Source organism: Harmonia axyridis, chromosome 4, assembly GCF_914767665.1.
Source record: "Harmonia axyridis chromosome 4, icHarAxyr1.1, whole genome shotgun sequence".
Classification (NCBI taxonomy): Eukaryota; Metazoa; Arthropoda; class Insecta; order Coleoptera; family Coccinellidae; genus Harmonia; species Harmonia axyridis.
Window position 1 is genome coordinate 2,070,416 of NC_059504.1, and position 22,044 is coordinate 2,092,459.

Sequence of the window (22,044 nt, forward strand, 5' to 3'; positions counted from 1 at the left end):
AGAACCGGAATACCGCAGATATTCCACCTGAAGTAAGCGGCATTTATTCAGTTATGACCGACCATTTTTTTTTTCGTTCGTTTTTCTAAAATCACCGATGCCGATCGAACCTGTTCCCAACTGCGTCTCGCCTCTGTTCAGAGCGCCAAACATGATTCATATTCTCACGTTTTAGATTTCGGATGTTTGGTTGAAAAACCTTAGGTGGAATTGAAGAACGCTCCTAAAAAAAATAGTTATTTTAATTCTTGTCTCATCTTCTAATAAGTTCCAATTTACGCATTCGAAACAGCTAAAAATCCTCTGGAATCTCAACACGAATAATATTACAAGGTCGTAAGGTCTGGTGTTCCCCAGGGAACCATTCTCGGACCTTTATTTTATCTGAAATTCCTCTCAGATAATCCACAAACTGATTAATCTATCATGGTACCATTTGCAGACGACATATCAATACCAACCTCAGATAGAAGCCCAAAATTAGCTCCCAAAATGTCACAGAATTATCTAGATACTGTCCAAGACTAACAAAAGAAGCAGACCTCCTCAAGTAAAGCTGCACAACACTGCCATATGAATGAAATCTGTAAGAAGGTACCTTGGAATCCATTTGAACGAAAAACTAACGCATGGGACAGATATAAAAACAAAAAGGAAACAACTCGACTAAAAGGTGAAGAAATGCACTGACTATTGGATACTATAAGAGACCAAGAAAGACAGAAGACCTCCTAGATGAGAAATAATGGTGCCGAGAACCATTCAACTAGTACCAAACTGAAGTCACAATGTGATTTACCTAAATCTGTATGAAGTAGATTGTAAATATGCAATAAACAGTTATAAAAATATAAACATACCTAACTAGAACGTTGACATCGTTCAATTCAAGGAGCATAATACTGTATTTCAACTATTAGTGTTGAGTCACTGAAGTATAATTTAATAATAGCCCATGTATTGACCACTGTAGAAGATAGATATTTGAATATACATATGAAATTTTAAGTCTTTGCAGGTTCACCACTTACCGTTAGACATCAACTACATAGATTCAAAAAGTAGTAATATAACCTATATTTCATTAGATTAGAGCTCGTGCCACAATCGATTTATTGAAAGACACGTTTGGTAACCGCCTAATTTCACGTTTTGGACCTGTGAATTGGCCTCCAAGATCTTGTGATTTAACACCGCTAGACTACTTTCTGTGGGGCTATGTAAAGTCATTGGTCTATGCGGATAAGCCACAAACCCTTGACCATTTGGAAGACAACATTCGCCGTGTTATTGCCGATATACGGCCACAAATGTTGGAAAAAGTCATCGAAAATTGGACGTCCAGATTGGACTACATCCGAGCCAGCCGCGGCGGTCATATGCCAGAAATCATATTTAAAATGTAATGCCACAAGATCATCTTGCATCAGCGAATTTAAGGTGCAAAATCACAACAACGATGAATGACCAACCGCTTGCATACAGCACGTGCAGCAGAATAATTAGAAAAGTGTATTCCGGATTCCATCAAACAGGTAGCAAACCATCTGTTACCTTGACTACAAAAACGCTGATTACCGGATGCGAAAATAATTCATGAAATTACCGTGAATACCGAATAACAGAGACAGTATCATTTCATTTTTTAATTGCGGCAGGCCGAGGTGATGGGAACGGAACAGATACGAGCTAGAGAAATAAGGATCTTGTTACAATTCGATATCTGGGTCGAGTTGGACCCTATGTTCAAGAAGATTTCCTTATCTGAAGTTTCATAATCCCGCCCTATCTGTTGACGCCATTGAGATAGACGTATCAGAATGTTTTAGACAATCGCAATAATAGGATTTCTATGTATTGACGAGTTGTGTTACATAGTTGGCGATAATCGAGAGCATGGGTGAGGCCACTTACGAATTTACAGGTGAGAAGAAGAAGAATTATTTGGTTGTTTTTTGTGTTTGAATGATTGTCATGGAGTAGGTACCTAGTAGTTGAAGTTTTTATGATTTGAGACGCATTTAAAGGTTCGTTTTCGTGGAGTTGACCCCAATTATTTATTGAATTTAAGATTAAAGAACTTGTGATGTTCTCCAGGCTACACTGAATGAAATTCACTTGAAATTTATTTTCTTCTGAAGCATACGTGTTGAGTACTCTTCATTTTGGTTTATTTTCATAAATGAAAATAAAAATAGTTTTTCCAAAAATTAAAAGAGTCGTTGTTTGAAAACCAAGGTATCACCCAAAGTTTATTACTGTTGTGTAAATAAATCATGAGAAGTCGGAGTTCATATTAGAATTAATTGTTTTATAACAAAATTGAAATTTAATAATTTGTGAATTAAAATTAGACTGGTTTCCTCATCTGTTGCAATTCCTGACTATAAATCTTGTTTTAGCCCTTTTTAAGTTATTATGATTTTAGTTTTGGCAACGTCGCGCATTCTGGGAAATCGAGACGTATGTATTGTCAGATTAATTAAGAAATAAGATGTATCGGTTCATCGGCGGTCGGAAAGAATAGTTAAAGGTTGTTAGTATAAAGTTTTCGGTATTTAATATAACGGTTTTGGTGTAATTAACGGACATTTTAAATATATTAGGATTACAGTCCATTAGAAGGTCAGTTTGCATTGTATAAGTCCCATTTTGTTCCATTTCAATCCTTATACCCTGTTCCTTTACTTCCTTATACAGTGCGGTGCTGTGTGGAAGCAGGAGAGCAGTTTATATTGGTAAGACAATTTATAACATCATTTTATTGGTTCAAATATAGGGAAAATGCAACATTTTTTGGTTCTTCGAGCACGGGTTTTTTGAACTTTAATTTAAGTTTCGGTTACATTTATTTAGGTTTCAATCGGTATACAGAGTTTCGGAACTCATTTTCATTTCATTCCTAATTGTATTCGGAAATATTAATTCAGTTTATTTTGTTCGTTCATACGGTATTGAGCGAAGTAAAAACGTGCGGTAGTTTTTTGTATTTTTTCAGCGGTTATCAAATACGATTCGAGTCCCAGAGTAAGCCTTGTTGCCAAGCGTACACAAAAGTATTCAATTCACAGTTTAGACTCGCGGGGTTAGTTTTCGAGTATTCTGCGCACTTGACTTTCAACACAATGGGTGGAACGTCAACTGAACGGAAAATTAAGATGCTTATTGCTAAGAAAGAATCTTTATTTTCGATACTGCAGAATTTATTGGATTTGTCAAAATCATTAACAAGTGAAGTAGCTAAAACTAAATTTTTAACAATGGTCAGTTCAATTAATTCAACAAAGAATGACCTACTGAAAATAATAGATAATATAACAGAGCTCAGTTTTGAAATTAATGATGAGTTCGAACCAGACTTTAATATATTTAGAACTATTGATGAAATGTGTTGTCACATACAATTTTCAGCGGCTAAATTAGAACGAGAACAAATTCAAAAAGATGTTTCTTTGGTTAATGTTGATTCTCAGGGAAGTTTGGGATTGATACGTAATCTTCCTACATTACCGAAGATTGAATTACCGGAATTTTCGGGAAATATTAGAGAATGGGAAACCTTTTATTCAATATTCAAGAGTTTGATACATGAAAATAAATTACTTACGGATACTGATAAAGTGAATTATTTGGTAGGTCGTTTGAAAGGATCTGCGTTGACTATTTGTTCTTCGTTAGCTCCTACTGGAGAAAATTATGAGATCATTTGGAATTCGCTTGTGGAAAAATATCAGGATAAGCGCGCTCTTGCAACTAATTATCTACGCCAAATTTTAGAGTTCAAATCGATACAGGGTGAGTCATCTAAGGGTCTCAATATATTTTTGGAAAAATTTGATTGTGCGGTACAGGCTTTGAAAAAGCTTAAATTAGATGATATGTCGGACTTCATTTTAATGCATCAGGCCCTTTCTAAGCTTGATTCTGATACGGTGAGATCGTTTGAAATGACTATTAGGGGTAATGGAATACCTACCTATGAAAATGTGATTAAGTTTGTGAAGGAACAATCGAAAATTTTGGCTCTAAATCAGCAATCAACCATTAGTAGAGGTGATAGCTATAAAACTCGTAATTCGAAATCCTTTTTTGTACATCAAAATAATTCTTGCGTAGAAATGGATCGGTCGAATATATGTATTTTTTGTAATCGGAAAAATCATTCGTTGAGTAGATGTGATAAATTTAAACAATTGTCGCCATCTAAACGATATGCTACAGTACGGGATAACAACTGGTGCTATAATTGCTTATCGCCAAATCACGGGGTAAGAGACTGTCCTTCAGACAAATTATGTTCAGAGTGTTCCAGAAAACACCACTTCCTATTACATTTGGGACGTACACAGGGTGAACTGGAAAAATATCCAAATTCGAAATCGGATTCGAATACAAATACGTTGATTTCAAACAACAATTTTTGTGCTACTGCTTTGGGTGATCGGGATACTCATACGGTTTTATTGTCGACGGTTGTGGTAAATGTTTTAAACGGTTCGGGTGGTTTGAAAACAGCTAGGTTTTTAGTAGATAGTGGCAGTCAAGTTAACTTACTTACTTATAGGTATTGTAAGAAATTAGGATTGAAATTTTCACAATGTTCAACGTCAATTCATGGGGTTGGATCTAATTCAGATTCAATTAAAGGTGTTACAAGTATTATTGTTTCGTCTAGGTATGATTTTACTAAGAAATATTCTATTGAGGCATTTTTAGTAGATAAAATTACGGATAAACTTCCAATAGCCAAAATTGATCGCGGTGTTTTAAAGAATTTTGGAAATATCCAATTGGCAGATGAACAATTTGACGAACCGGCTGAAGTTGATGGAATTATGGGGGCGGATCTTTTCTCGATTATTGTGGGTAATTCGGTACCCTCAGCATCGGGATCTCCAGTGGCGGTACAAACGGTATTTGGTCATATGATTATGGGAAAGGTTCGTAAGTTAGAGTCAAAGGGGGAGTTCGGTGTGTTCTTCAATTTAAGGGAGGAGTGTCGGTTAAATGACTTGGTTAATACATTTTGGGAGATGGAACAAGTTCCAAAGAATATTTTGCCGGACCCAGCAGAAGTAATATGCGAAAATTTGTTTTCTACATCTTTTAGTAGAGATTGTGAGGGACGTTTCACGGTAGCGCTTCCTTTTAAGAATTCTCCGAATACTTTGGGTAATTCTAAGACAACGGCATTGATTCGGCTCTATTCATTAGAAAGAAGGTTGGCGAAATTTCCGGAGTTTCGTTTGAGTTATAATGATATAATGAAAGAAGCAATTCAGTTAGGTTATATGCATTTGGTTGAGAATGAATATTTAAATGATTCAGAACCTGCGTATTACATTCCTCATCATGCTATTGTTAAGCAAGGTAGTTCGAGTACGCCAATTCGTGTGGTTTTAGATGCTAGTACATCATCCGATAATGATGTTTCGTTGAACGACATTTTACATGGTGGTCCAAAACTACAAACCGATCTATTTTCTTTATTGCTGAATTTTAGGTTGTTTCGAATAGCGATTACAGCGGATATTCGACGAATGTATCATCAAATAAAATTAGTTGATCATCAATGGAGGTTTCAAAGATTGCTTTGGCGTTTCAGTCCTGATGATCCGGTTCAGGTATTTGAATTTAATCGTTTAGCATTTGGGGTAAAATCAAGTCCATATTTAGCTCTTCGTACTATAAAGCAATTGATAAAAGAAAATGGATGTAGTTATCCTTTAGCAACGAAAATAGTTTCGACAGATGTTTACATAGATGATTTGGTTTGCAGCATTCCTTCGGAAGAGGAAGCATTCAATTTGTATTCACAATCAGTGTCATTATTCGCAGAAGGAAAATTCGAGTTAGTTAAGTGGTCTTCTAACTCTCTCGATCTATTGAATTTAATTCCTACTGATAAAAAACTTGTTAATTCGGTAACATTTAAAACAGACACAAAAATTTTGGGTATGTACTGGAACCCGGAGACTGATTATTTAAAATTTTTCTTTCAGGTTCCAGATTCAAAATGTACGAAGCGTATAATATTGTCCACTGTGGCTCGATGTTATGATCCATTGGGACTTCTTGCACCATTTATATTACACTTAAAACTTTTGATAAAGGAATTGTGGAAACGGACTTTGGGTTGGGATGATGATGTAACGGAGGATATATCGAAAAAATGGTCAATATTGAGAAAAGAATGGCAGATACTTGAGCAATTTCAGTTTGCACGACATTCTGGTGTTGTGACAACGTCTCCTATTATGTTGATTGCTTTTGCAGATGCGAGTAAAGATGGTTACGGTGCGGTTGTTTACGTGAGAACAATCGGAGATGATGGTAAAATCGTTGTTAATTTATTATGCGCAAAATCTAAAGTATCACCGACTAAATTAATTACAATTCCTAGGTTGGAATTAGCTGCGGCTGTACTTTTATCCCAATTAGTAAAACGTGTTACAGAAGAGTATGAAAAACGAATTATCATCTCGAAAATAATAGCCTTTTCAGATTCTTCGACGGTTATTCAATGGTTGAATACTGTATTTCTAAAAGACATATATGTGGCGAATCGGGTATGCCAAATAAAAGAAAATTGTCCAAAAGCACAATGGTTTCACATCTCCGGAGTAACAAATCCCGCTGATATTTTGTCTAGAGGTTGTATTCCGTCACAATTAATTGATAATCCTTTATGGATGTGCGGTCCAATTTGGTTACAATCCTCAGACAGAGAGTGGCCTATCACTAGCGAGACTTGTTTAAGAGATTCTGAAAAGGAAATAGAGCATACTGGGTGTTATGTATCTATTCAAAATGTAGAGAATGAATCGTTTCACACAATGTTTTCGAGAGTTTCGTCGTGGATGTCTATTTTACGGATTACGGTTTGGGTACTTAGATTTTTGAAGAAGCTTCCCAAAAGGAAATTCATTATAGCAGATGATTTGAAAAGAGCGGAGATCGTATTGATAAAAATTGTTCAGAGTAAAGCCTTCGGATCGGAAATAAGGTTATTGAATACAGAAAAAGAGATCTATGGAAAATTACGCAAATTGACTCCTTTCATCCAAGATGGAGTTCTCAGGGTGGGGGGACGATTAGAAAATTCTTCGCTTAAGTTTACTAGCCAACACCCTATTCTACTTCCAGGCAAAGATCCTTTTACAGTTAAATTAATTCAATACTATCATAAAATAAATCTCCATACTGGTTCTTTTCTTTTAGAAGCGTTGTTGAGACAAAAATATTGGATAGTGGGTGGTCGTAATGTTATACGACAGCAAATACATGCCTGTAATCATTGTTTTAGGTTAAAGCCCAGAAATAATTATCCTCTGATGGCGAATTTGCCTGCTTCAAGGGTGAATTCTACTAAAGTATTTTCTCAAACGGGGGTAGATTACTTTGGACCGTTCGAAATATCACTCGGTAAAAATAGAAAAACGCAAGTGTATAAGGGATATGTTTGTTTGTTTATATGTATGAGCGTTAAAGCAGTTCATTTGGAACTCGTCAGTTCATTGTCTACGGATCATTTTTTGCAAGCCTTCAAACGGTTTATATCTCGAAGGGGTACTTGTAATGTTCTGTATTCAGATAGGGGCACTAACTTTGTGGGTGCTAAAAAAGTTCTTCGCGAAATTAATGAATTTATTAATTCGGACCAATTCATAACTTCGTTTCAAAATGAATTAGCTTTGAATGGTATTGAGTGGAAATTTAATACGGCCGGGGCACCCCACATGGGCGGTTTGTGGGAGAGCAATGTTAAATCGGCTAAGAATCTGATTTATAAGGTAATAGGTACTCAAATTCTAACTTTTGAAGAGTTCAGCACTCTTCTTACGCAGGTGGAAGCTTTATTGAATTCACGTCCTCTTTGTCGTCTGTCATCAGATTCAAGTGCACCGGAAGCATTAACACCTTCACATTTTTTGACAATGTCACCATTAAAATGTATTCCATCGCATGATTTGTCGGATATCAAGTTGAATAGGCTTGATCGTTTTCAACTGATTGACCGGATGGTTCAGGATTTCTGGAAGCGCTGGAAATTAGAGTATTTAACGACTTTACAAACGCGGGAGAAATGGCATTTGAAATGCTCAAATATTGAAGTTGGCACGGTTGTCATATTAAAGTGTGAAAATTCGCCACCACTGCAATGGCCATTGGCGTTAGTCACAGAGGTCCATCCCGGAAAAGATGGTATAGTACGTAATGTAACGCTGAAAACGAGTAAAGGTACCTATACACGACCTGTAGTAAAGGTATGTCCTTTACCGACCCAGTAGTCAGAAGAGTTGACTACTATATATATATTTTTTTGGTGGGTTAATTTTTGTTTTTTTTTTTTTTTTTTGGTGAATTTTGTTCTAAGAGGGGATGATTTTGACAAGTTCATTTAAGAAAGGTATTTGATTTCAAAGTGTCTGAAATTGAGTTTTCAGGGCGGGGGGTATGTTTTAGCCCTTTTTAAGTTATTATGATTTTAGTTTTGGCAACGTCGCGCATTCTGGGAAATCGAGACGTATGTATTGTCAGATTAATTAAGAAATAAGATGTATCGGTTCATCGGCGGTCGGAAAGAATAGTTAAAGGTTGTTAGTATAAAGTTTTCGGTATTTAATATAACGGTTTTGGTGTAATTAACGGACATTTTAAATATATTAGGATTACAGTCCATTAGAAGGTCAGTTTGCATTGTATAAGTCCCATTTTGTTCCATTTCAATCCTTATACCCTGTTCCTTTACTTCCTTATACAGTGCGGTGCTGTGTGGAAGCAGGAGAGCAGTTTATATTGGTAAGACAATTTATAACATCATTTTATTGGTTCAAATATAGGGAAAATGCAACAAATCTCATATATTTTTAATGATTCCTTTATCAATTTAATTGACATAATGATTGATATACATGAACATTATTTATACTTATATTGTATGAAACTTGAACTGATTTCAATTAACTTAATTTTTATTTTTTGTTGTTTCATTGCTAGCAAGGTACACACGTCAGAGGATTATTCAAAAATTAAATGTGATTGTTTCCCTTAACTTTACGTGAGGATTATAAGACAGGGGATATAATCAGACCATGCCCCCAAAAGTCCAAAGCCTTGTGTTTAACCATAAAGATACGCCCTGAAATTATGAAATATACTGGGCAAACACAATGTATGTCCACTAAAAAATTAATAATAGGCTTCTTACATCAGAATACTCCCCACAGGCCTTCAAGGGATTCAATCAATTATTAACCAACCGAACCCAATAAATTATGTAACAGAGAAGTGTCAGCTGATGACACAACACAAAGAAAGGGGACAAACAATTTAAAACAAATTGTTTAATCGTCCATGAATTTTTCTTAAATTCCTCTTTGTATTCACAAATGACCACTGATTTTGATAAAACAATTTGACCAGTTTTAAGCGTATATTTGTATAATTTCTATTGGAAAAACTCATATGTATTGTCGTCATCTCAGAGTAATAAACATAGATAGAGGGAGCATATGTTATTTTCAAAAAGCAAAAGATATGCTCAGTGCAATTACCTGAATACTACTGGTTTCGGAGGAGGATCGATTATGGTATGGGGCGGAATATCTTTGACTGCTCGCACAGACCTAGTGGTCGTTGATAATGGAGCTATGAATGCTGATAGGTATATAAGGAGCATTCTTGAAGAGCATGTAGTGCCATTTGCCCCATACATTGGTGAAAATTTCATTTTTATTGACGATAATGCCAGACCCCATCGTGCGCGCATCGTTCAGGAGTACCTTGAAGAGGTTGAAGTATCTCGAATGGAATGGCCAGAAAGAAGTCCAGATCTCAATCCGATTGAGCAGGTTTGGGACAAACCTCAATAGAAGGCTGAGAAGTTCAAAAAATCATCCAGCTACTCTTAATAACTTAGGAATCCAACTCGGAGAAATCTGGGAAGGATTAGATCAGAACATTTTAAGATCACTCATTTTGAGTATGAACCGTCGTTGCCGAGCTGTAATTAACGCAAGGGGTGGAAATACCAAGTATTAAATCACTTATCAGCATTCCAGTATTTTGAAAATTGTTTATTTCTCTTCTTCCACATAAGATTCGGTGAAATCCTGAATTTTTCTTCCATTTAATGTGTCTTGTTTCGTTCAAAACCTTCCTGAGAGAACATAAAAAATAAGTTATAAAGTCAATGTAGAGTTAACTTTCATTAAATTGAGATTTTCAGAATGTGCGTTAATTTTGTTGTGCAGTGTATATTTCATTCAATATAAAATACATTCATAACGATATAGTAAAATTGTGGATTTGAAAATATATCACAATCCGACAACGTAATCTAACCATGTTGGGGACATGAAAAAATTGCGTATACTCCCTCTATCTATGTTTATTTTTCTATGGTGCTCACATCAGCTGACAGACCAAACAGCGCTGACACTACCTAAAATTTAATCCATTTCAAGCAAACCTTAACAACTACATTCGATTTCTCCAAAACCGCCCAACCAACAAAACAAGTATTCATCTCTTTTTCTCCATCTCTCTCTATACCCTTCATCCGTAACACCTGCTTCATTTTTTTCCTGCAGAAGAGGATCAGGAATGCGACAGCAGGAAGGAGGAGAACGCTCTCGACTACGTCAGGATGGGCATAGGCGAGTTCGGGTGCGTCTTCATAATAGTCTTCATCTCCTGCATGGGCTGCATCGTAGGCTTGTCGGAGGAGACCGCTTCTCACCTGCAGAAGTGCATCGCAGGAGGTCTGTCCGTGATGACGGCCATGCAGGTAAGTATCCTCATTGTTTTAGCGGTAACGATTGACGGCAGCAGGAAGGCTAATTTATGTCGTCACGATTTGTCGATAACTGGCATCGTTGGTTTTCTGTTATGCCGTTGTTTAAGTACAGAAGAAATAGGCGGAACCGCCTGCTACGTTTTTTGCAGCAGGATTTTAATTTGATGGGATCCACGTGTACAAGTTTTTGTCTTACTTCCTTCCTATTAACTTTTGTATATCTTCAGATAGTGAAGGAGCAGATTCAATAGTATTTATATCGAGTATCAAGAACACCTGACAAAAATCTAAACGTATTGTTGTTCATTTCATGAAATATTTGTATGCTTTGCTATCCTAAGTCAGCCTAACTGATGATAATATTTTGCTACCATTAGGTTTTATGTTCTTCTAAGAAACATCCCATTTCGGCAGATTATTCGACAACAATACAGCTTGACGCCTGGCTACCTCATGTTTTTACAATAAGGCTAGAAAGCATTTGAGTGCTGTTCAAATAAATATAGCTATTACAGGCATGATCCAAGCATGTATGTGGGCGAAGCTCTCAATACTTCTAGTCAGAGTGTTATCTCACGTTTAGTAACCAGATACAGAAGCAGAAGGGAGCGTCATCTTGGTCACCACTGTATCACAATAGCAGCACAAGACAGATTTGTTTAACAAACACCAAAACAAATTCGCACTGTGCAACAAGCTAAGAAGACAACTATATCAAGCCCATGATTTGAGTACTTCACATAATCATTACAGGTCCACCTGCACTCTAGAAGGACTTGAAGGGTTTAACCTTTAACAAGAGGAAATCGCGCAGCTAGATTATAGAGACCTCAACAACAAGCAGATTGGAATATTGGTAATGTGTCGATTGACTTACTTTCTGGGGAGTCAAGGTTTGGACTCGATAGAGATTCAAGAATAGTTTGTTAATGTCAGGAAATGTTGCAACATATACAAGAAATTCACAGGTTCAGTGGTAGAACTGTTTGGGTATGGGGTATAATTTTAATTCATAGAAGAAACGGAGCCTACGTGCAACAGATTCTTCAACATGCTGTTATTTCATATGCTGTAGCAATTAGGGAAGATTTTCTCTTCATAAGCATGACAATTCCCTTCAGCATACTACAGTCCAAACAAACAATTATCTAGACGAACAAGGAAATCAGACTTTGCTATTGCAATCCCTTGATTTCAATACGATTCAACATGCATGGGATATGATACAAAGAAGTGTTATCCATGTTTGCCATGTATGTATTTTATTACCACACCTTTGGGCCTAATTCTGCATAAAACAGCTCTCCCCAATCTCGTTGAGCGTGCTTTAAAGATTCAATAAACGCCTGTATCATAACATATTATTTTTCCCCCTCAGATTTTTGGCCACATCTCAGGAGCCCATGCAAACCCTGCAGTGACCGTAAGCGCCTATTTTATGAACATAGTGGATGGTAGAAAAGCAGTTATTTACATAGCCTGCCAAGTTTTAGGAGGCATTACAGGTTATGCCGTTCTGTTGGTGAGTTTCGCCACATTTGAAACAGCGTTTTTTTTTAAAGCCGAATGAATGTTTCAGTTCGCCACACCCAAAGATCTCACATTGTCTGGAACACACTGTATAACTTCTCCAAACCCGAAAATAACTGTCATGCAGGTGAGATATTTTGAAAATCTTGAGAATTTATTTTTGTGAATTTAGTAGTCTCATTTATTACTTCTACAACCTTATCTACATACTGTTCGTGATGTTAGTTTATGGTTTTGAATATTTATTGAGTGTTTTTTCGATGTTTTAGGCTTTTTTGGTGGAAATTGTGATAACCTTCATCTTGGTAGTTGCAATCAATTGTTGCTGGGACTACAGATGCAAGAAAAATCTAGACTCGTTCGCCATGAGAATAGGATTTGTGGTTACTGCTTGCGCTTTAGCCGCTGTAAGTTAAAAATTTTATAGATATATCCCTCATTTCAGACGTATTAATTCATCTATACCAGAATAATATATTTAGAGAGTATGCTTGACTGAAATAATTTTAGGGACCATACACTGGAGCCAGTATGAACCCAGCCAGAAGTATAGGACCAGCAGTTTGGCAGAAAAATTATGATTATTTGCATGTAAGTTACCCTTGTTATACAACATCCTGCTATACACATGTTAACTCAGATAGCAATGATAAACATCAACTGGTATTGAAGTGTAGCAACTAAAACAACAACAATACTCCTAAATGCTTCCTTTATACAAAGCGTATGTCAATCACCTCGAAAACTATTACTTTCAAGGACACGCCAAGAACGCAATGCAGTTTTCCCAATAAGGTGATTGAGGAAAAAGCGCGATTGTTTCAATGAACTTGACACTACAGATGGTAAGACAGGTCTGCTAATCTTCCCAGTGTGACGAAAATAGGCATCGTTCTGTTTGTCTCGGAAATATCTGTGTAAGGAGATGACCAGATGACGACGAGGTGATTCGAGATGACTCACGTAGGAGCTATCGGCAATAGAAGACCCGGGGCCGGCAAAAAGTGGCTTTACAGGTACCCGGTGGACTCCGCAGAGTGAAAAAGTAACCTTGTAGTAGAATATCTCGAAAATAATCCAAAGATTTCTATTCGAGCTGATTTTCATCTCGGAGCAAAGTAATTTTAGGGTTTGGAGATGGTCTAACAATGATTAACTCTTCACTCAATAAATCCTGAGGCCTTACCAGTGAATATTATATTGTTCGTCGACATAGTCGACTTCAAGAGTGATAAAGGGTGTTTTTTTAGAGCTACAGAACTTTAAATTGCAATAAAACAACGATGGATTATTCGATTGACATGAATTTTATTTATCCGCAAGATAATCTTGTGGCATTACATTTTAAATATGATTTCTGGCATATGACCGCCACGGCTGGCTCGGATGTAGTCCAATCTGGACGTCCAATTTTCGATGACTTTTTCCAACATTTGTGGCCGTATATCGGCAATAACACGGCGAATGTTTTCTTCCAAATGGTCAAGGGTTTGTTGTTTATCCGCATAGACCAACGACTTTACATAGCCCCACAGAAAGTAGTCTAGCGGTGTTAAATCACAAAATCTTGGAGGCCAATTCACAGGCCCAAAACGTGAAATTAGGCGGTCACCAAACGTGTCTTTCAATGAATCGATTGTGGCACGAGCTGTGTGACATGTTGCGCCGTCTTGTTGGAACCACAGCTCCTGGACATCATGGTTGTTCAATTCAGGAATGAAAAAGTTGTTATCATGGCTCTATACCGACCACCATTGACTGTAACGTTCTGGCCATCATCGTTTTTGAAGAAGTTCGGACCAATGATTCCACCAGCCCATAAAGCGCACCAAACAGTCAGTTTTTCTGGATGTAACGGTGTTTCGACATACACTTGAAGATTAGCTTCACTCAAATGCGGCAGTTTGGTTTGTTGACGTAGCCATTCAACCAGAAGTGCGCTTCATCGCTAAACAAAATAAAATGGATAGTGTGCGCGATACGTATTCCGCACAGAACCATTATTTTCGAAATAAAATTGCACTATTTGCAAGCGTTGTTCAGGCGTGAGTCTATTCATGATGAATTGCCAAAACAAACTGAGAATAAATCACTTGACAACTGTTAAATCGGTCGCCATCTTGAACAGTAATGCCAACTTAAAGTTATATACCTCGAAAAAAAAACACCCTTTACCTACTACTCGCTGCTAGACCTGTCAATGTCAAAAACGCCGTCCTACCAGCATCGTTAGCGCAAAGACAGATGTTAATATCAATGTCGTTGCCATTTAATGCCCAAAACGGGACAAGGATAGATCAGATTCATTAAGTGAAAACTGGAATGGACGCTCTATCATGTTGGTAACGATTAGTCAAGTTCAAATAGAGAAATGACTTGATGGAACATTAATGGACAGTAACGAAGCGTTGCTTCATTTAATTACAAGGCTCCTTAAGCGCGGTTCACAATGCCCTACACGAGAACGAAAACTTGCGAGGAACGTATTAATGAGATTTGATAAGCCCGCCTAGATTTTTTTCACGAGTGGATCGTTGAAACAACTTGAGCCGTTTACGAAATGGAAATGAATTTGGAGCATCAGTTGTATCCAAACCAGGGGTTTCTTTGTGAAACTGCAGATCCTCAACATTGAGCCAAGGGTTCAATGAATTTCATTACAATGATTAGGTATATTCCGAAACTATTTGGTCTAGGACTTTTTAATGGTGAAAAACAACGTACGAGTAGCAATAGATTTTTCGAATTTCGAGATTCTATACAGTTAATTTCTGGAGATTTCACAAAATTGATTTATCTTTTTTGCCTTTAAAATTCATGGATCAGTAACTAATTTTTGTACTAAATTTCATTAGCTCTGAACGAATTTTCTATTTGATTTCTTGATTTTATACGTTAATTGTGAAAATTTCGGATGGAGTTAGAGAAATGTTGTTCTTAAATAATTAATAAAAAGGCTTATAGTTTAATTTATTCCTTATTATTTGGAAGGAACGTAATAATTTATTATATTTTTCAAAAATTCTTACTTAATCGAATCTTATCTTATTTTCAGATATACATCTTGGCGCCATTGATTGGAGGTGCCATTTCAGGACTTTTCTACCAACATATACTGCTCAAACCAAAAAACTAGATGGATAATTTAGTAATTTATTTCAGAACATCTTATTTATTAAAATAATATGTATGGAGTCAAAATGTGATCTTTTCTTCAATATGAGTTGTCGACACCTATTTTTTCAATGAAAATAAAATAGTAAAGTACTTACCATAATCAAATTATTGAGACTTTTGCTCTGGATTACTTCCGAGACCGTTGTCAAGTCTGTCCTGAAAAATAAAATATGAAGAATTAATAATGTATAATTTAAAGTATCATATATAAAGAGTAATGTAGGCAATCAAATTGGAATTTTTACAAGTATACTTTAGCAGATACTAAATATAGAATTCTGAATTGTATAAATATTGTCTACTGAAAATCAAGCTCGTGAAAAATTACATACTCGAGCTTGACTAGACTTGATTTAAGATATTTATTGCTTGACTTGATATCAAGCTAGTAAATATTACTTGAGCTTGATATACACGCGTCGCACGGCAAATATTTCTCGTGCGCGCTTAGACTAAAAAAAGGGGATTCCTCGAGCGCCGAGAGACTGAAGCATTCGCCTGTGTGACTTTATTAGTAGTTTTCTCCCATTTCTGTGAAATCAATTGGTAGATTTTGGTAGTTTCAGATATATCTTTCCAAACTTGGCCAAAATGGCCAAGGATTTTTTAATCAACGGCAGCATCTTCAACTGCTGTTGAAAGACAATTTTCCAGAGCTGCTCTTACAGTTAAAAAAACCCGCAATAGGTTAGGCGACAAATCTATAAGATGCCTCATGTGTCTTAGATCCTGAATGGAAAATTATGAAATCAAACAAAGCCTGGAGGTTTCTCAGTATCAAGAAACTTTGTTTATAATTATAGTGGTTTAATTTGTTTCTATATGAAAAAGTTGATATTTTCGGTTCTTTCATACCATAAGTTTATCAAGTCAATGCATCCCTAATTTCATTATAGAGAGTAAGCTATGCCACAACTGTCCAGATAGCAGACAATTCAAAACGGGACCTCTTATTGGAAAACCTTATACCATCACATCCTTAAGCATTTTCTGTAGAGTTTCCAACTAACTATTCAAAACCAAAATTTCAGAAATAATTGAAAGCAAAACCCCAGTTGCGATATCCCACCAAATTTTCGTCACTCAGTGTATTCTATTCGACCCATCTGAGGTTCAGGGTGATTTATTTTCGGGTAGAATTTCATTCCGTCAAAGTTCCGCATCTAGATAGACTCGATTGGTGAAAAATACCGTTCTTGCAGCGCCGTAGCGGCAGGTCGTGTGGCTATAAAACAGATGAAGGCAGATAAATGACAGCGATAAGCGATCCAACAAAATATACACCGAATAGGTGGTCTACCGTTAACTGCCTAGTATGACTCATCTGGTAGCCACACACCTCCAACCAAGCCAAAGTGGTTGTTTCCCTCTGGCTTATTAGATGGAAGGAAAATTGCCTTGCGTGATTTCCATGGATGTGTCGATATCGTAGAAGGCTCCCAAATTGAAGCGATGAGTTTTTTAAAACGTTCAGGCATCTATTTTTGATGAGGTAGAAAGGTCACTTGCTGTCATAAGTGTTATTGGGGTGAGTATATTTAGTTTAAATATTTATGGAGGATACTTATAAGTATAACGCTCCAAATTCCGATTTGAACGATACTGGAACACAAAAATATAGCCAAAAACTAAGAAACGAAGGAAATTTTGAGGCTTTTACAAAATCCCTATATAATTAGGAGGTCTATTTCTTCCTATATCCTCATAATTTTATATCAACAAGATTGCACTGTTTACACCTCAGAGTAATGAACAAAGATAGAGGGAGCTAATGCTACTTTCAGTAAGCAAATTTTGTCCCCAACATGAACTATCAAATTTGACATGAAGCTCGCGGAAATGAAAACATATCAGTGATAAGATATTTCACTCAATTCGCGAGTTTCTCCACAAAGAACGCACTTCTTATGCCCCATGGTGAATCAACGTTTCGTATTAACTCAAAATATATTGAAATAAATATCTAAATATATCAGAAATTCAGAAAACAAACTTCAAGCGCGCCAAACGACGTGAAACAACCGATGACATTAGGAGAGCAAAAGTTGCCAAACCTTGGATTTCAGCAGGTAGATACAAAAAATAATGAATATTCTGCTCATTATAAATTCGACAATTAAGAAAAATATCGGATTCCAAATATTCACATTTGCATTTTCAATCGGGAATCACTTAAATAAATATATTTCATTCAGTATAATATTCATTCTTAACAATATGGTAAAATTGTGGATTTAAAAATATATCACAATCCGACAACGTAATCTAACCATGTTGGAACATAAAAAAATTGCGTGTACTCCCTCTATCTATGTTTATTACTCTATGGTTTACACCATCATAAGCATCGCCTCAAATTAAACAACTCTTCAGATAAAGCTATTTCTGGTTGAACTGCATTCTTCCTATGTTATTATTTAGTCCCATTAAACATTGTGGTAAGTACTTTTGATGATGTGACGGTTTGAATACTGACACCCTATTAACACATAAACAAAGCATAAAATCCAACAATTCAGAGGTGTCATTATTACATTAGAAGAATAAATAAACATTAGTAGTGGCAAACAAAAATAAATCATCTGTTAAAGACGTCACGTACCACGTACTACTGGAGAATAATGGCATTGAATGCTTAACAAGCTTGAAGTGCACTTGAGCATACACCTATATGATTGCATCGCCAGCTTCATCTTTATTTACATCATACTTTATGAAATTTTGAAGCTATATTTAACATTTTGATTTAGAAGCGCACTTCTGATTGAATGGCTACGTCAACAAACAAAACTGCCGCATTTGGAGTGAAGCTAATCCTCAAGTGTATGTCGAAACACCGTTACATCCAGAAAAACTGACCGTTTGATGCGCTTTATAGGCTGGTGGAATCATTGGTCCGTACTTCTTCAAAAACGATGATGGCCAGAGCATTACAGTCAATGGTGATCGGTATAGAGCCATGATTACTAACTTTTTCATTCCTGAATTGAACAACCATGATGTCCAGGCGCTGTGGTTCCAACAAGACGGCGCAACATGTCACACAGCTCGTGCCACAATCGATTTATTGAAAGACACGTTTGGTGACCGTCTAATTTCACGTTTTGGACCTGTGAATTGGCCTCCAAGATCTTGTGATTTAACACCGCTAGACTACTTTCTGTGGGGCTATGTAAAGTCATTGATCTATGCGGATAAGCCACAAACCCTTGACCATTTGGAAGACAACATTCGCCGTGTTATTGCCGATATACGGCCACAAATGTTGGAAAAAGTCATCGAAAATTGGACGTCCAGATTGGACTACATCCGAGCCAGCCGTGGCGGTCATATGCCAGAAATCATATTTAGAATGTAATGCCACAAGATTATCTTGCGGATAAATAAAATTAATGTCAATCGAATAATCCATCGTTGTTTTATTGCAATTCAAAGTTCTATAGCTCTAAAAAAAACACCCTTTACTATGTTAAACCCACCAATAGCAAACGTTCAAGAGATCAGATCAATATTTACCATCAGTCTAGATGAAATACGAAAACTGTCAGCAATTCGGATTTTATGGATACGCAGCTGAATTATCCAAAAATAGTAAAACAACAATAAACCAGAAAATATCCACCGTAACAGACAGAACTGAATGGCGCAGCATCCATCAATAAACCAATCTGCAGTCTACCATGATCCCCCTCTGAAAGATTCGAATTCAATTAACCGAAATAAGAAACAGAGGGGTGGGATCAGCTGTACGAGATGCAGGGGAAGTTCGTTGTAGACTTGGCAATTAGGCTTAATCCCCCTTAAGCCAGTCCCACACCACAGCTGGCCAGACTAGAAGCGCTATTCCTTCACAACTGTCAACTAGGATATCCTACGCATTTTCACCCCGGTGTGAACGCAGCCTTAAATCTCACCCTTGACGGACAACAACCCTCTTAAAACGATTTCTATGACGACGTAGAGCAGTTCGCTTCTGAATAAAAAATAGCACGTACGTATTGTAACTCGGTGGCAGTGACCTTGAACGGTCTATATTTTCATTCAGAAGGAAAGGCAACAAAGATATTGATTTTTATTTCAACATCGACGACCCAGGGTTCATGTGAGGTTAAATTTGTTTTTGGCGGTTCTAGATTATCAGAGATAGCTTTAACAACTTTTCAAGTACTTTTCTAATCTTTGCGGAGTACGAATTTTGGATATTATTTACTTGGAAATATAATTCTGGAAGTTTCAAGGCTGATTGTTCAACACAATTGAAAATATTTGAAATTTTCCAATTCTGTTGCTGGAAACAGATTTTGGTACAGGAAAATTTCAACTAGACCTTGAAATCGTTTTCGGGAATGTATAACCAAGATTAATTTGTCTGACAGTATTGTACCAATATTTATTTTATAATTTATTAGAAATTCACCTTGATAACAGTTATTTGAAGTACCTAAGTAGGTAAATAGTATAATGTTCTAATTTGAATTTTTTCATAATCAAATAGGCTATTATTTTCACCAACTTCATTCAAAAATATGTAATAGAGAGAATATTTTCAATAAAAACAGAAAGTTACAGTCCAATGTGGAAATTGGAAGAGAAACCATTTTGATCAAAGCATATATACGCTCCTCTCAGTATAGATGTTGCAGACTGAATGACGTCCGAAAACATTTTAAAGGCGCACCTAAGGTCTGGAACACGTCATCGCTCTATAAATTTGAAAATCGATTGCAAACCGTGCAAAACGTTATGCATAATCAGCGCCCACCTTAAGTGAGCCATGGCGTGCACTAGAAATGCATTTTAGCAATTAAACGACCGCATATTCTCCAACACCTACGTGTACAAGGAATTCTCCCGAAAAAAATAATTCAACGAAAAAATCCTTGTTTCTTGAGAGGTTTCGTGAGTAATGCAACTAACTCATGAATTATTCATTCTGAACTTGATGAGTTAATTCATTAATTGTATACTGGGTGATATAATAACAACACATGGTCATAACTTGGAATTTTGCTGAATCTATTTGGATATCAATATGTTTTGGTGTGTAATTTTGTTCAACAATACGCTATTATAATATATTAGGCCAATTGAAAAGTCTCCGGTCTGATGCACAGATGGTGGTGCTAGTATGAAATCCATATGATTTTTAATTAGTACCAACCTTCAAACGATACGCGTCAAAATTTGATAGCAGTTCGACCATTAGTTTTTGAGTTATTGCGTTGTGAGTGTAGCTACTTTTGTTATTTGAAAAAAGATGGAAAAAAGAATGTTGTGTGCTGATAAAATATTGCCTTTTCAAGGGAAAAAATACAGTTGAAGCAAAATCTTGGCTTGATGAAGGTTTTCCAGGGCCTGCACCAGGAAAATCAACCATCATTGATTGGTATAATAAGTTTAAACGTGGTGAAATGAGCACCGAAGACGGCGAACGCAGTGGACGCTCAAAAGAGGCTGTCACCGACGAAAAAATCAAAAAATTCACAAAATAATTTTGAATGACCGTAAAGTGTAGTTGATCGAGATAGCAGACATTGTGAAGATATCATCTGAACGTGTGCATCATATCATTCACGAATATTCCTACATAAGGAAGCTGTGTGCAAAATGGGTGCCACGCGAGCTCACAATCGATCAAAAGCAACAACATGTTAATGATTCTGAGCAGTGTTTGAAACTGTTTAAGTGCAATAAACCTGAATTTTTGCGTCGATATGTGACAATGGATGGAACATGGCTCCATCATTTCACTCCGGAGTCCAATCGACAGTCAGCTGAGTGGACTGCATACGATGAACCGAATCCAAAGCGAGGAAAAAATCACAACAGTCAGCTGTCAAGGTTATGACATCAGTATTCTAGAACCCGCAAGGTATAATATTCATCGATTACCTCCAAAAGTGCCAGACCACCAACATCGATTATTATATAGCGTTAGTTGATCGTTTAATTGATGAAATCGTTAAAAAAAGGCCCTATTTGAAGAAAAAAAGGTGCTGTTTCATCAAGACTATGCGCCGTGTCACAAATCAATGAAAACAATGGCAAAATTGCATGAATTGGGCTTCGGATTGCTTCTGCATCCACCGTATTCGCCAGATCTGGACCCCAGCGACTTTTTCCTCTTCTCAGACCTCAAAAGAATGCTCGCTGGAAAGGAAATTGGCGCCAATGAAAAAGTACTCGACGAAATTGAGACCTATTTTGAAGCAAAAGATAAATCGAACTACAAAAATGGTATCGAAAAGTTGGAAGATCGCTATAATCACTGTATCGCCCTCGAAGGCAACTATGTTGAGTGATAAAATCGAATTTTGCCAAAAAAATGTTTTACTATGGTAAACCGGGGACTTTTCAATTGGCCTGTTACCTAAAAGAATTTCATATTCCGCAACAACCGTTACAACCTACAAATAATATAATTATTATAAGCCTCCCTATCGAATCTTTTCATCAAATCTGAACCATTTAATCCGGGACTCTAGATCTAGATATTCAAATTAATGGGAATGTTTACTATAGACGCTAACCGCCGA

The 22,044-nt window shown here is 36.6% G+C and overlaps 2 protein-coding genes across 10 annotated transcripts in view; one reads left to right on the plus strand and one right to left on the minus strand.

Annotated features, from left to right (window-relative positions):
- Window positions 1-22,044, minus strand: part of LOC123677347 (breast cancer anti-estrogen resistance protein 3 homolog) — a 78,532-nt gene that overhangs the window by 11,732 nt on the left and 44,756 nt on the right. For all 9 annotated transcript variants that reach the window (XM_045613803.1, XM_045613794.1, XM_045613795.1 and 6 more), the window contains one exon: window positions 15,604-15,664. In XM_045613803.1, the coding sequence (XP_045469759.1) occupies window positions 15,604-15,664 (61 nt within the window). The remainder of the gene's footprint in view (window positions 1-15,603; window positions 15,665-22,044) is intronic.
- On the plus strand, window positions 1,715-15,613 carry LOC123677348 (aquaporin AQPAn.G-like). Its single transcript, XM_045613804.1, has 7 exons — window positions 1,715-1,924; window positions 10,596-10,792; window positions 12,180-12,323; window positions 12,381-12,458; window positions 12,601-12,738; window positions 12,842-12,922; window positions 15,387-15,613. The coding sequence occupies exons 1-7, from the start codon at window positions 1,897-1,899 to the stop codon at window positions 15,465-15,467; spliced, it is 747 nt and encodes a 248-aa protein (XP_045469760.1). The 5' UTR covers window positions 1,715-1,896; the 3' UTR covers window positions 15,468-15,613.

Excerpts from the sequence above, each read along its gene's own strand:
- LOC123677348 (XM_045613804.1), top strand. The coding sequence starts at position 1,897 with ATGGGTGAGGCCACTTACGAATTTACAG. Across the intron at positions 12,459-12,600 it reads CGAAAATAACTGTCATGCAG|GCTTTTTTGGTGGAAATTGT; the intron begins GTGAGATATTTT and ends TCGATGTTTTAG. Across the intron at positions 12,739-12,841 it reads CTGCTTGCGCTTTAGCCGCT|GGACCATACACTGGAGCCAG; the intron begins GTAAGTTAAAAA and ends AAATAATTTTAG.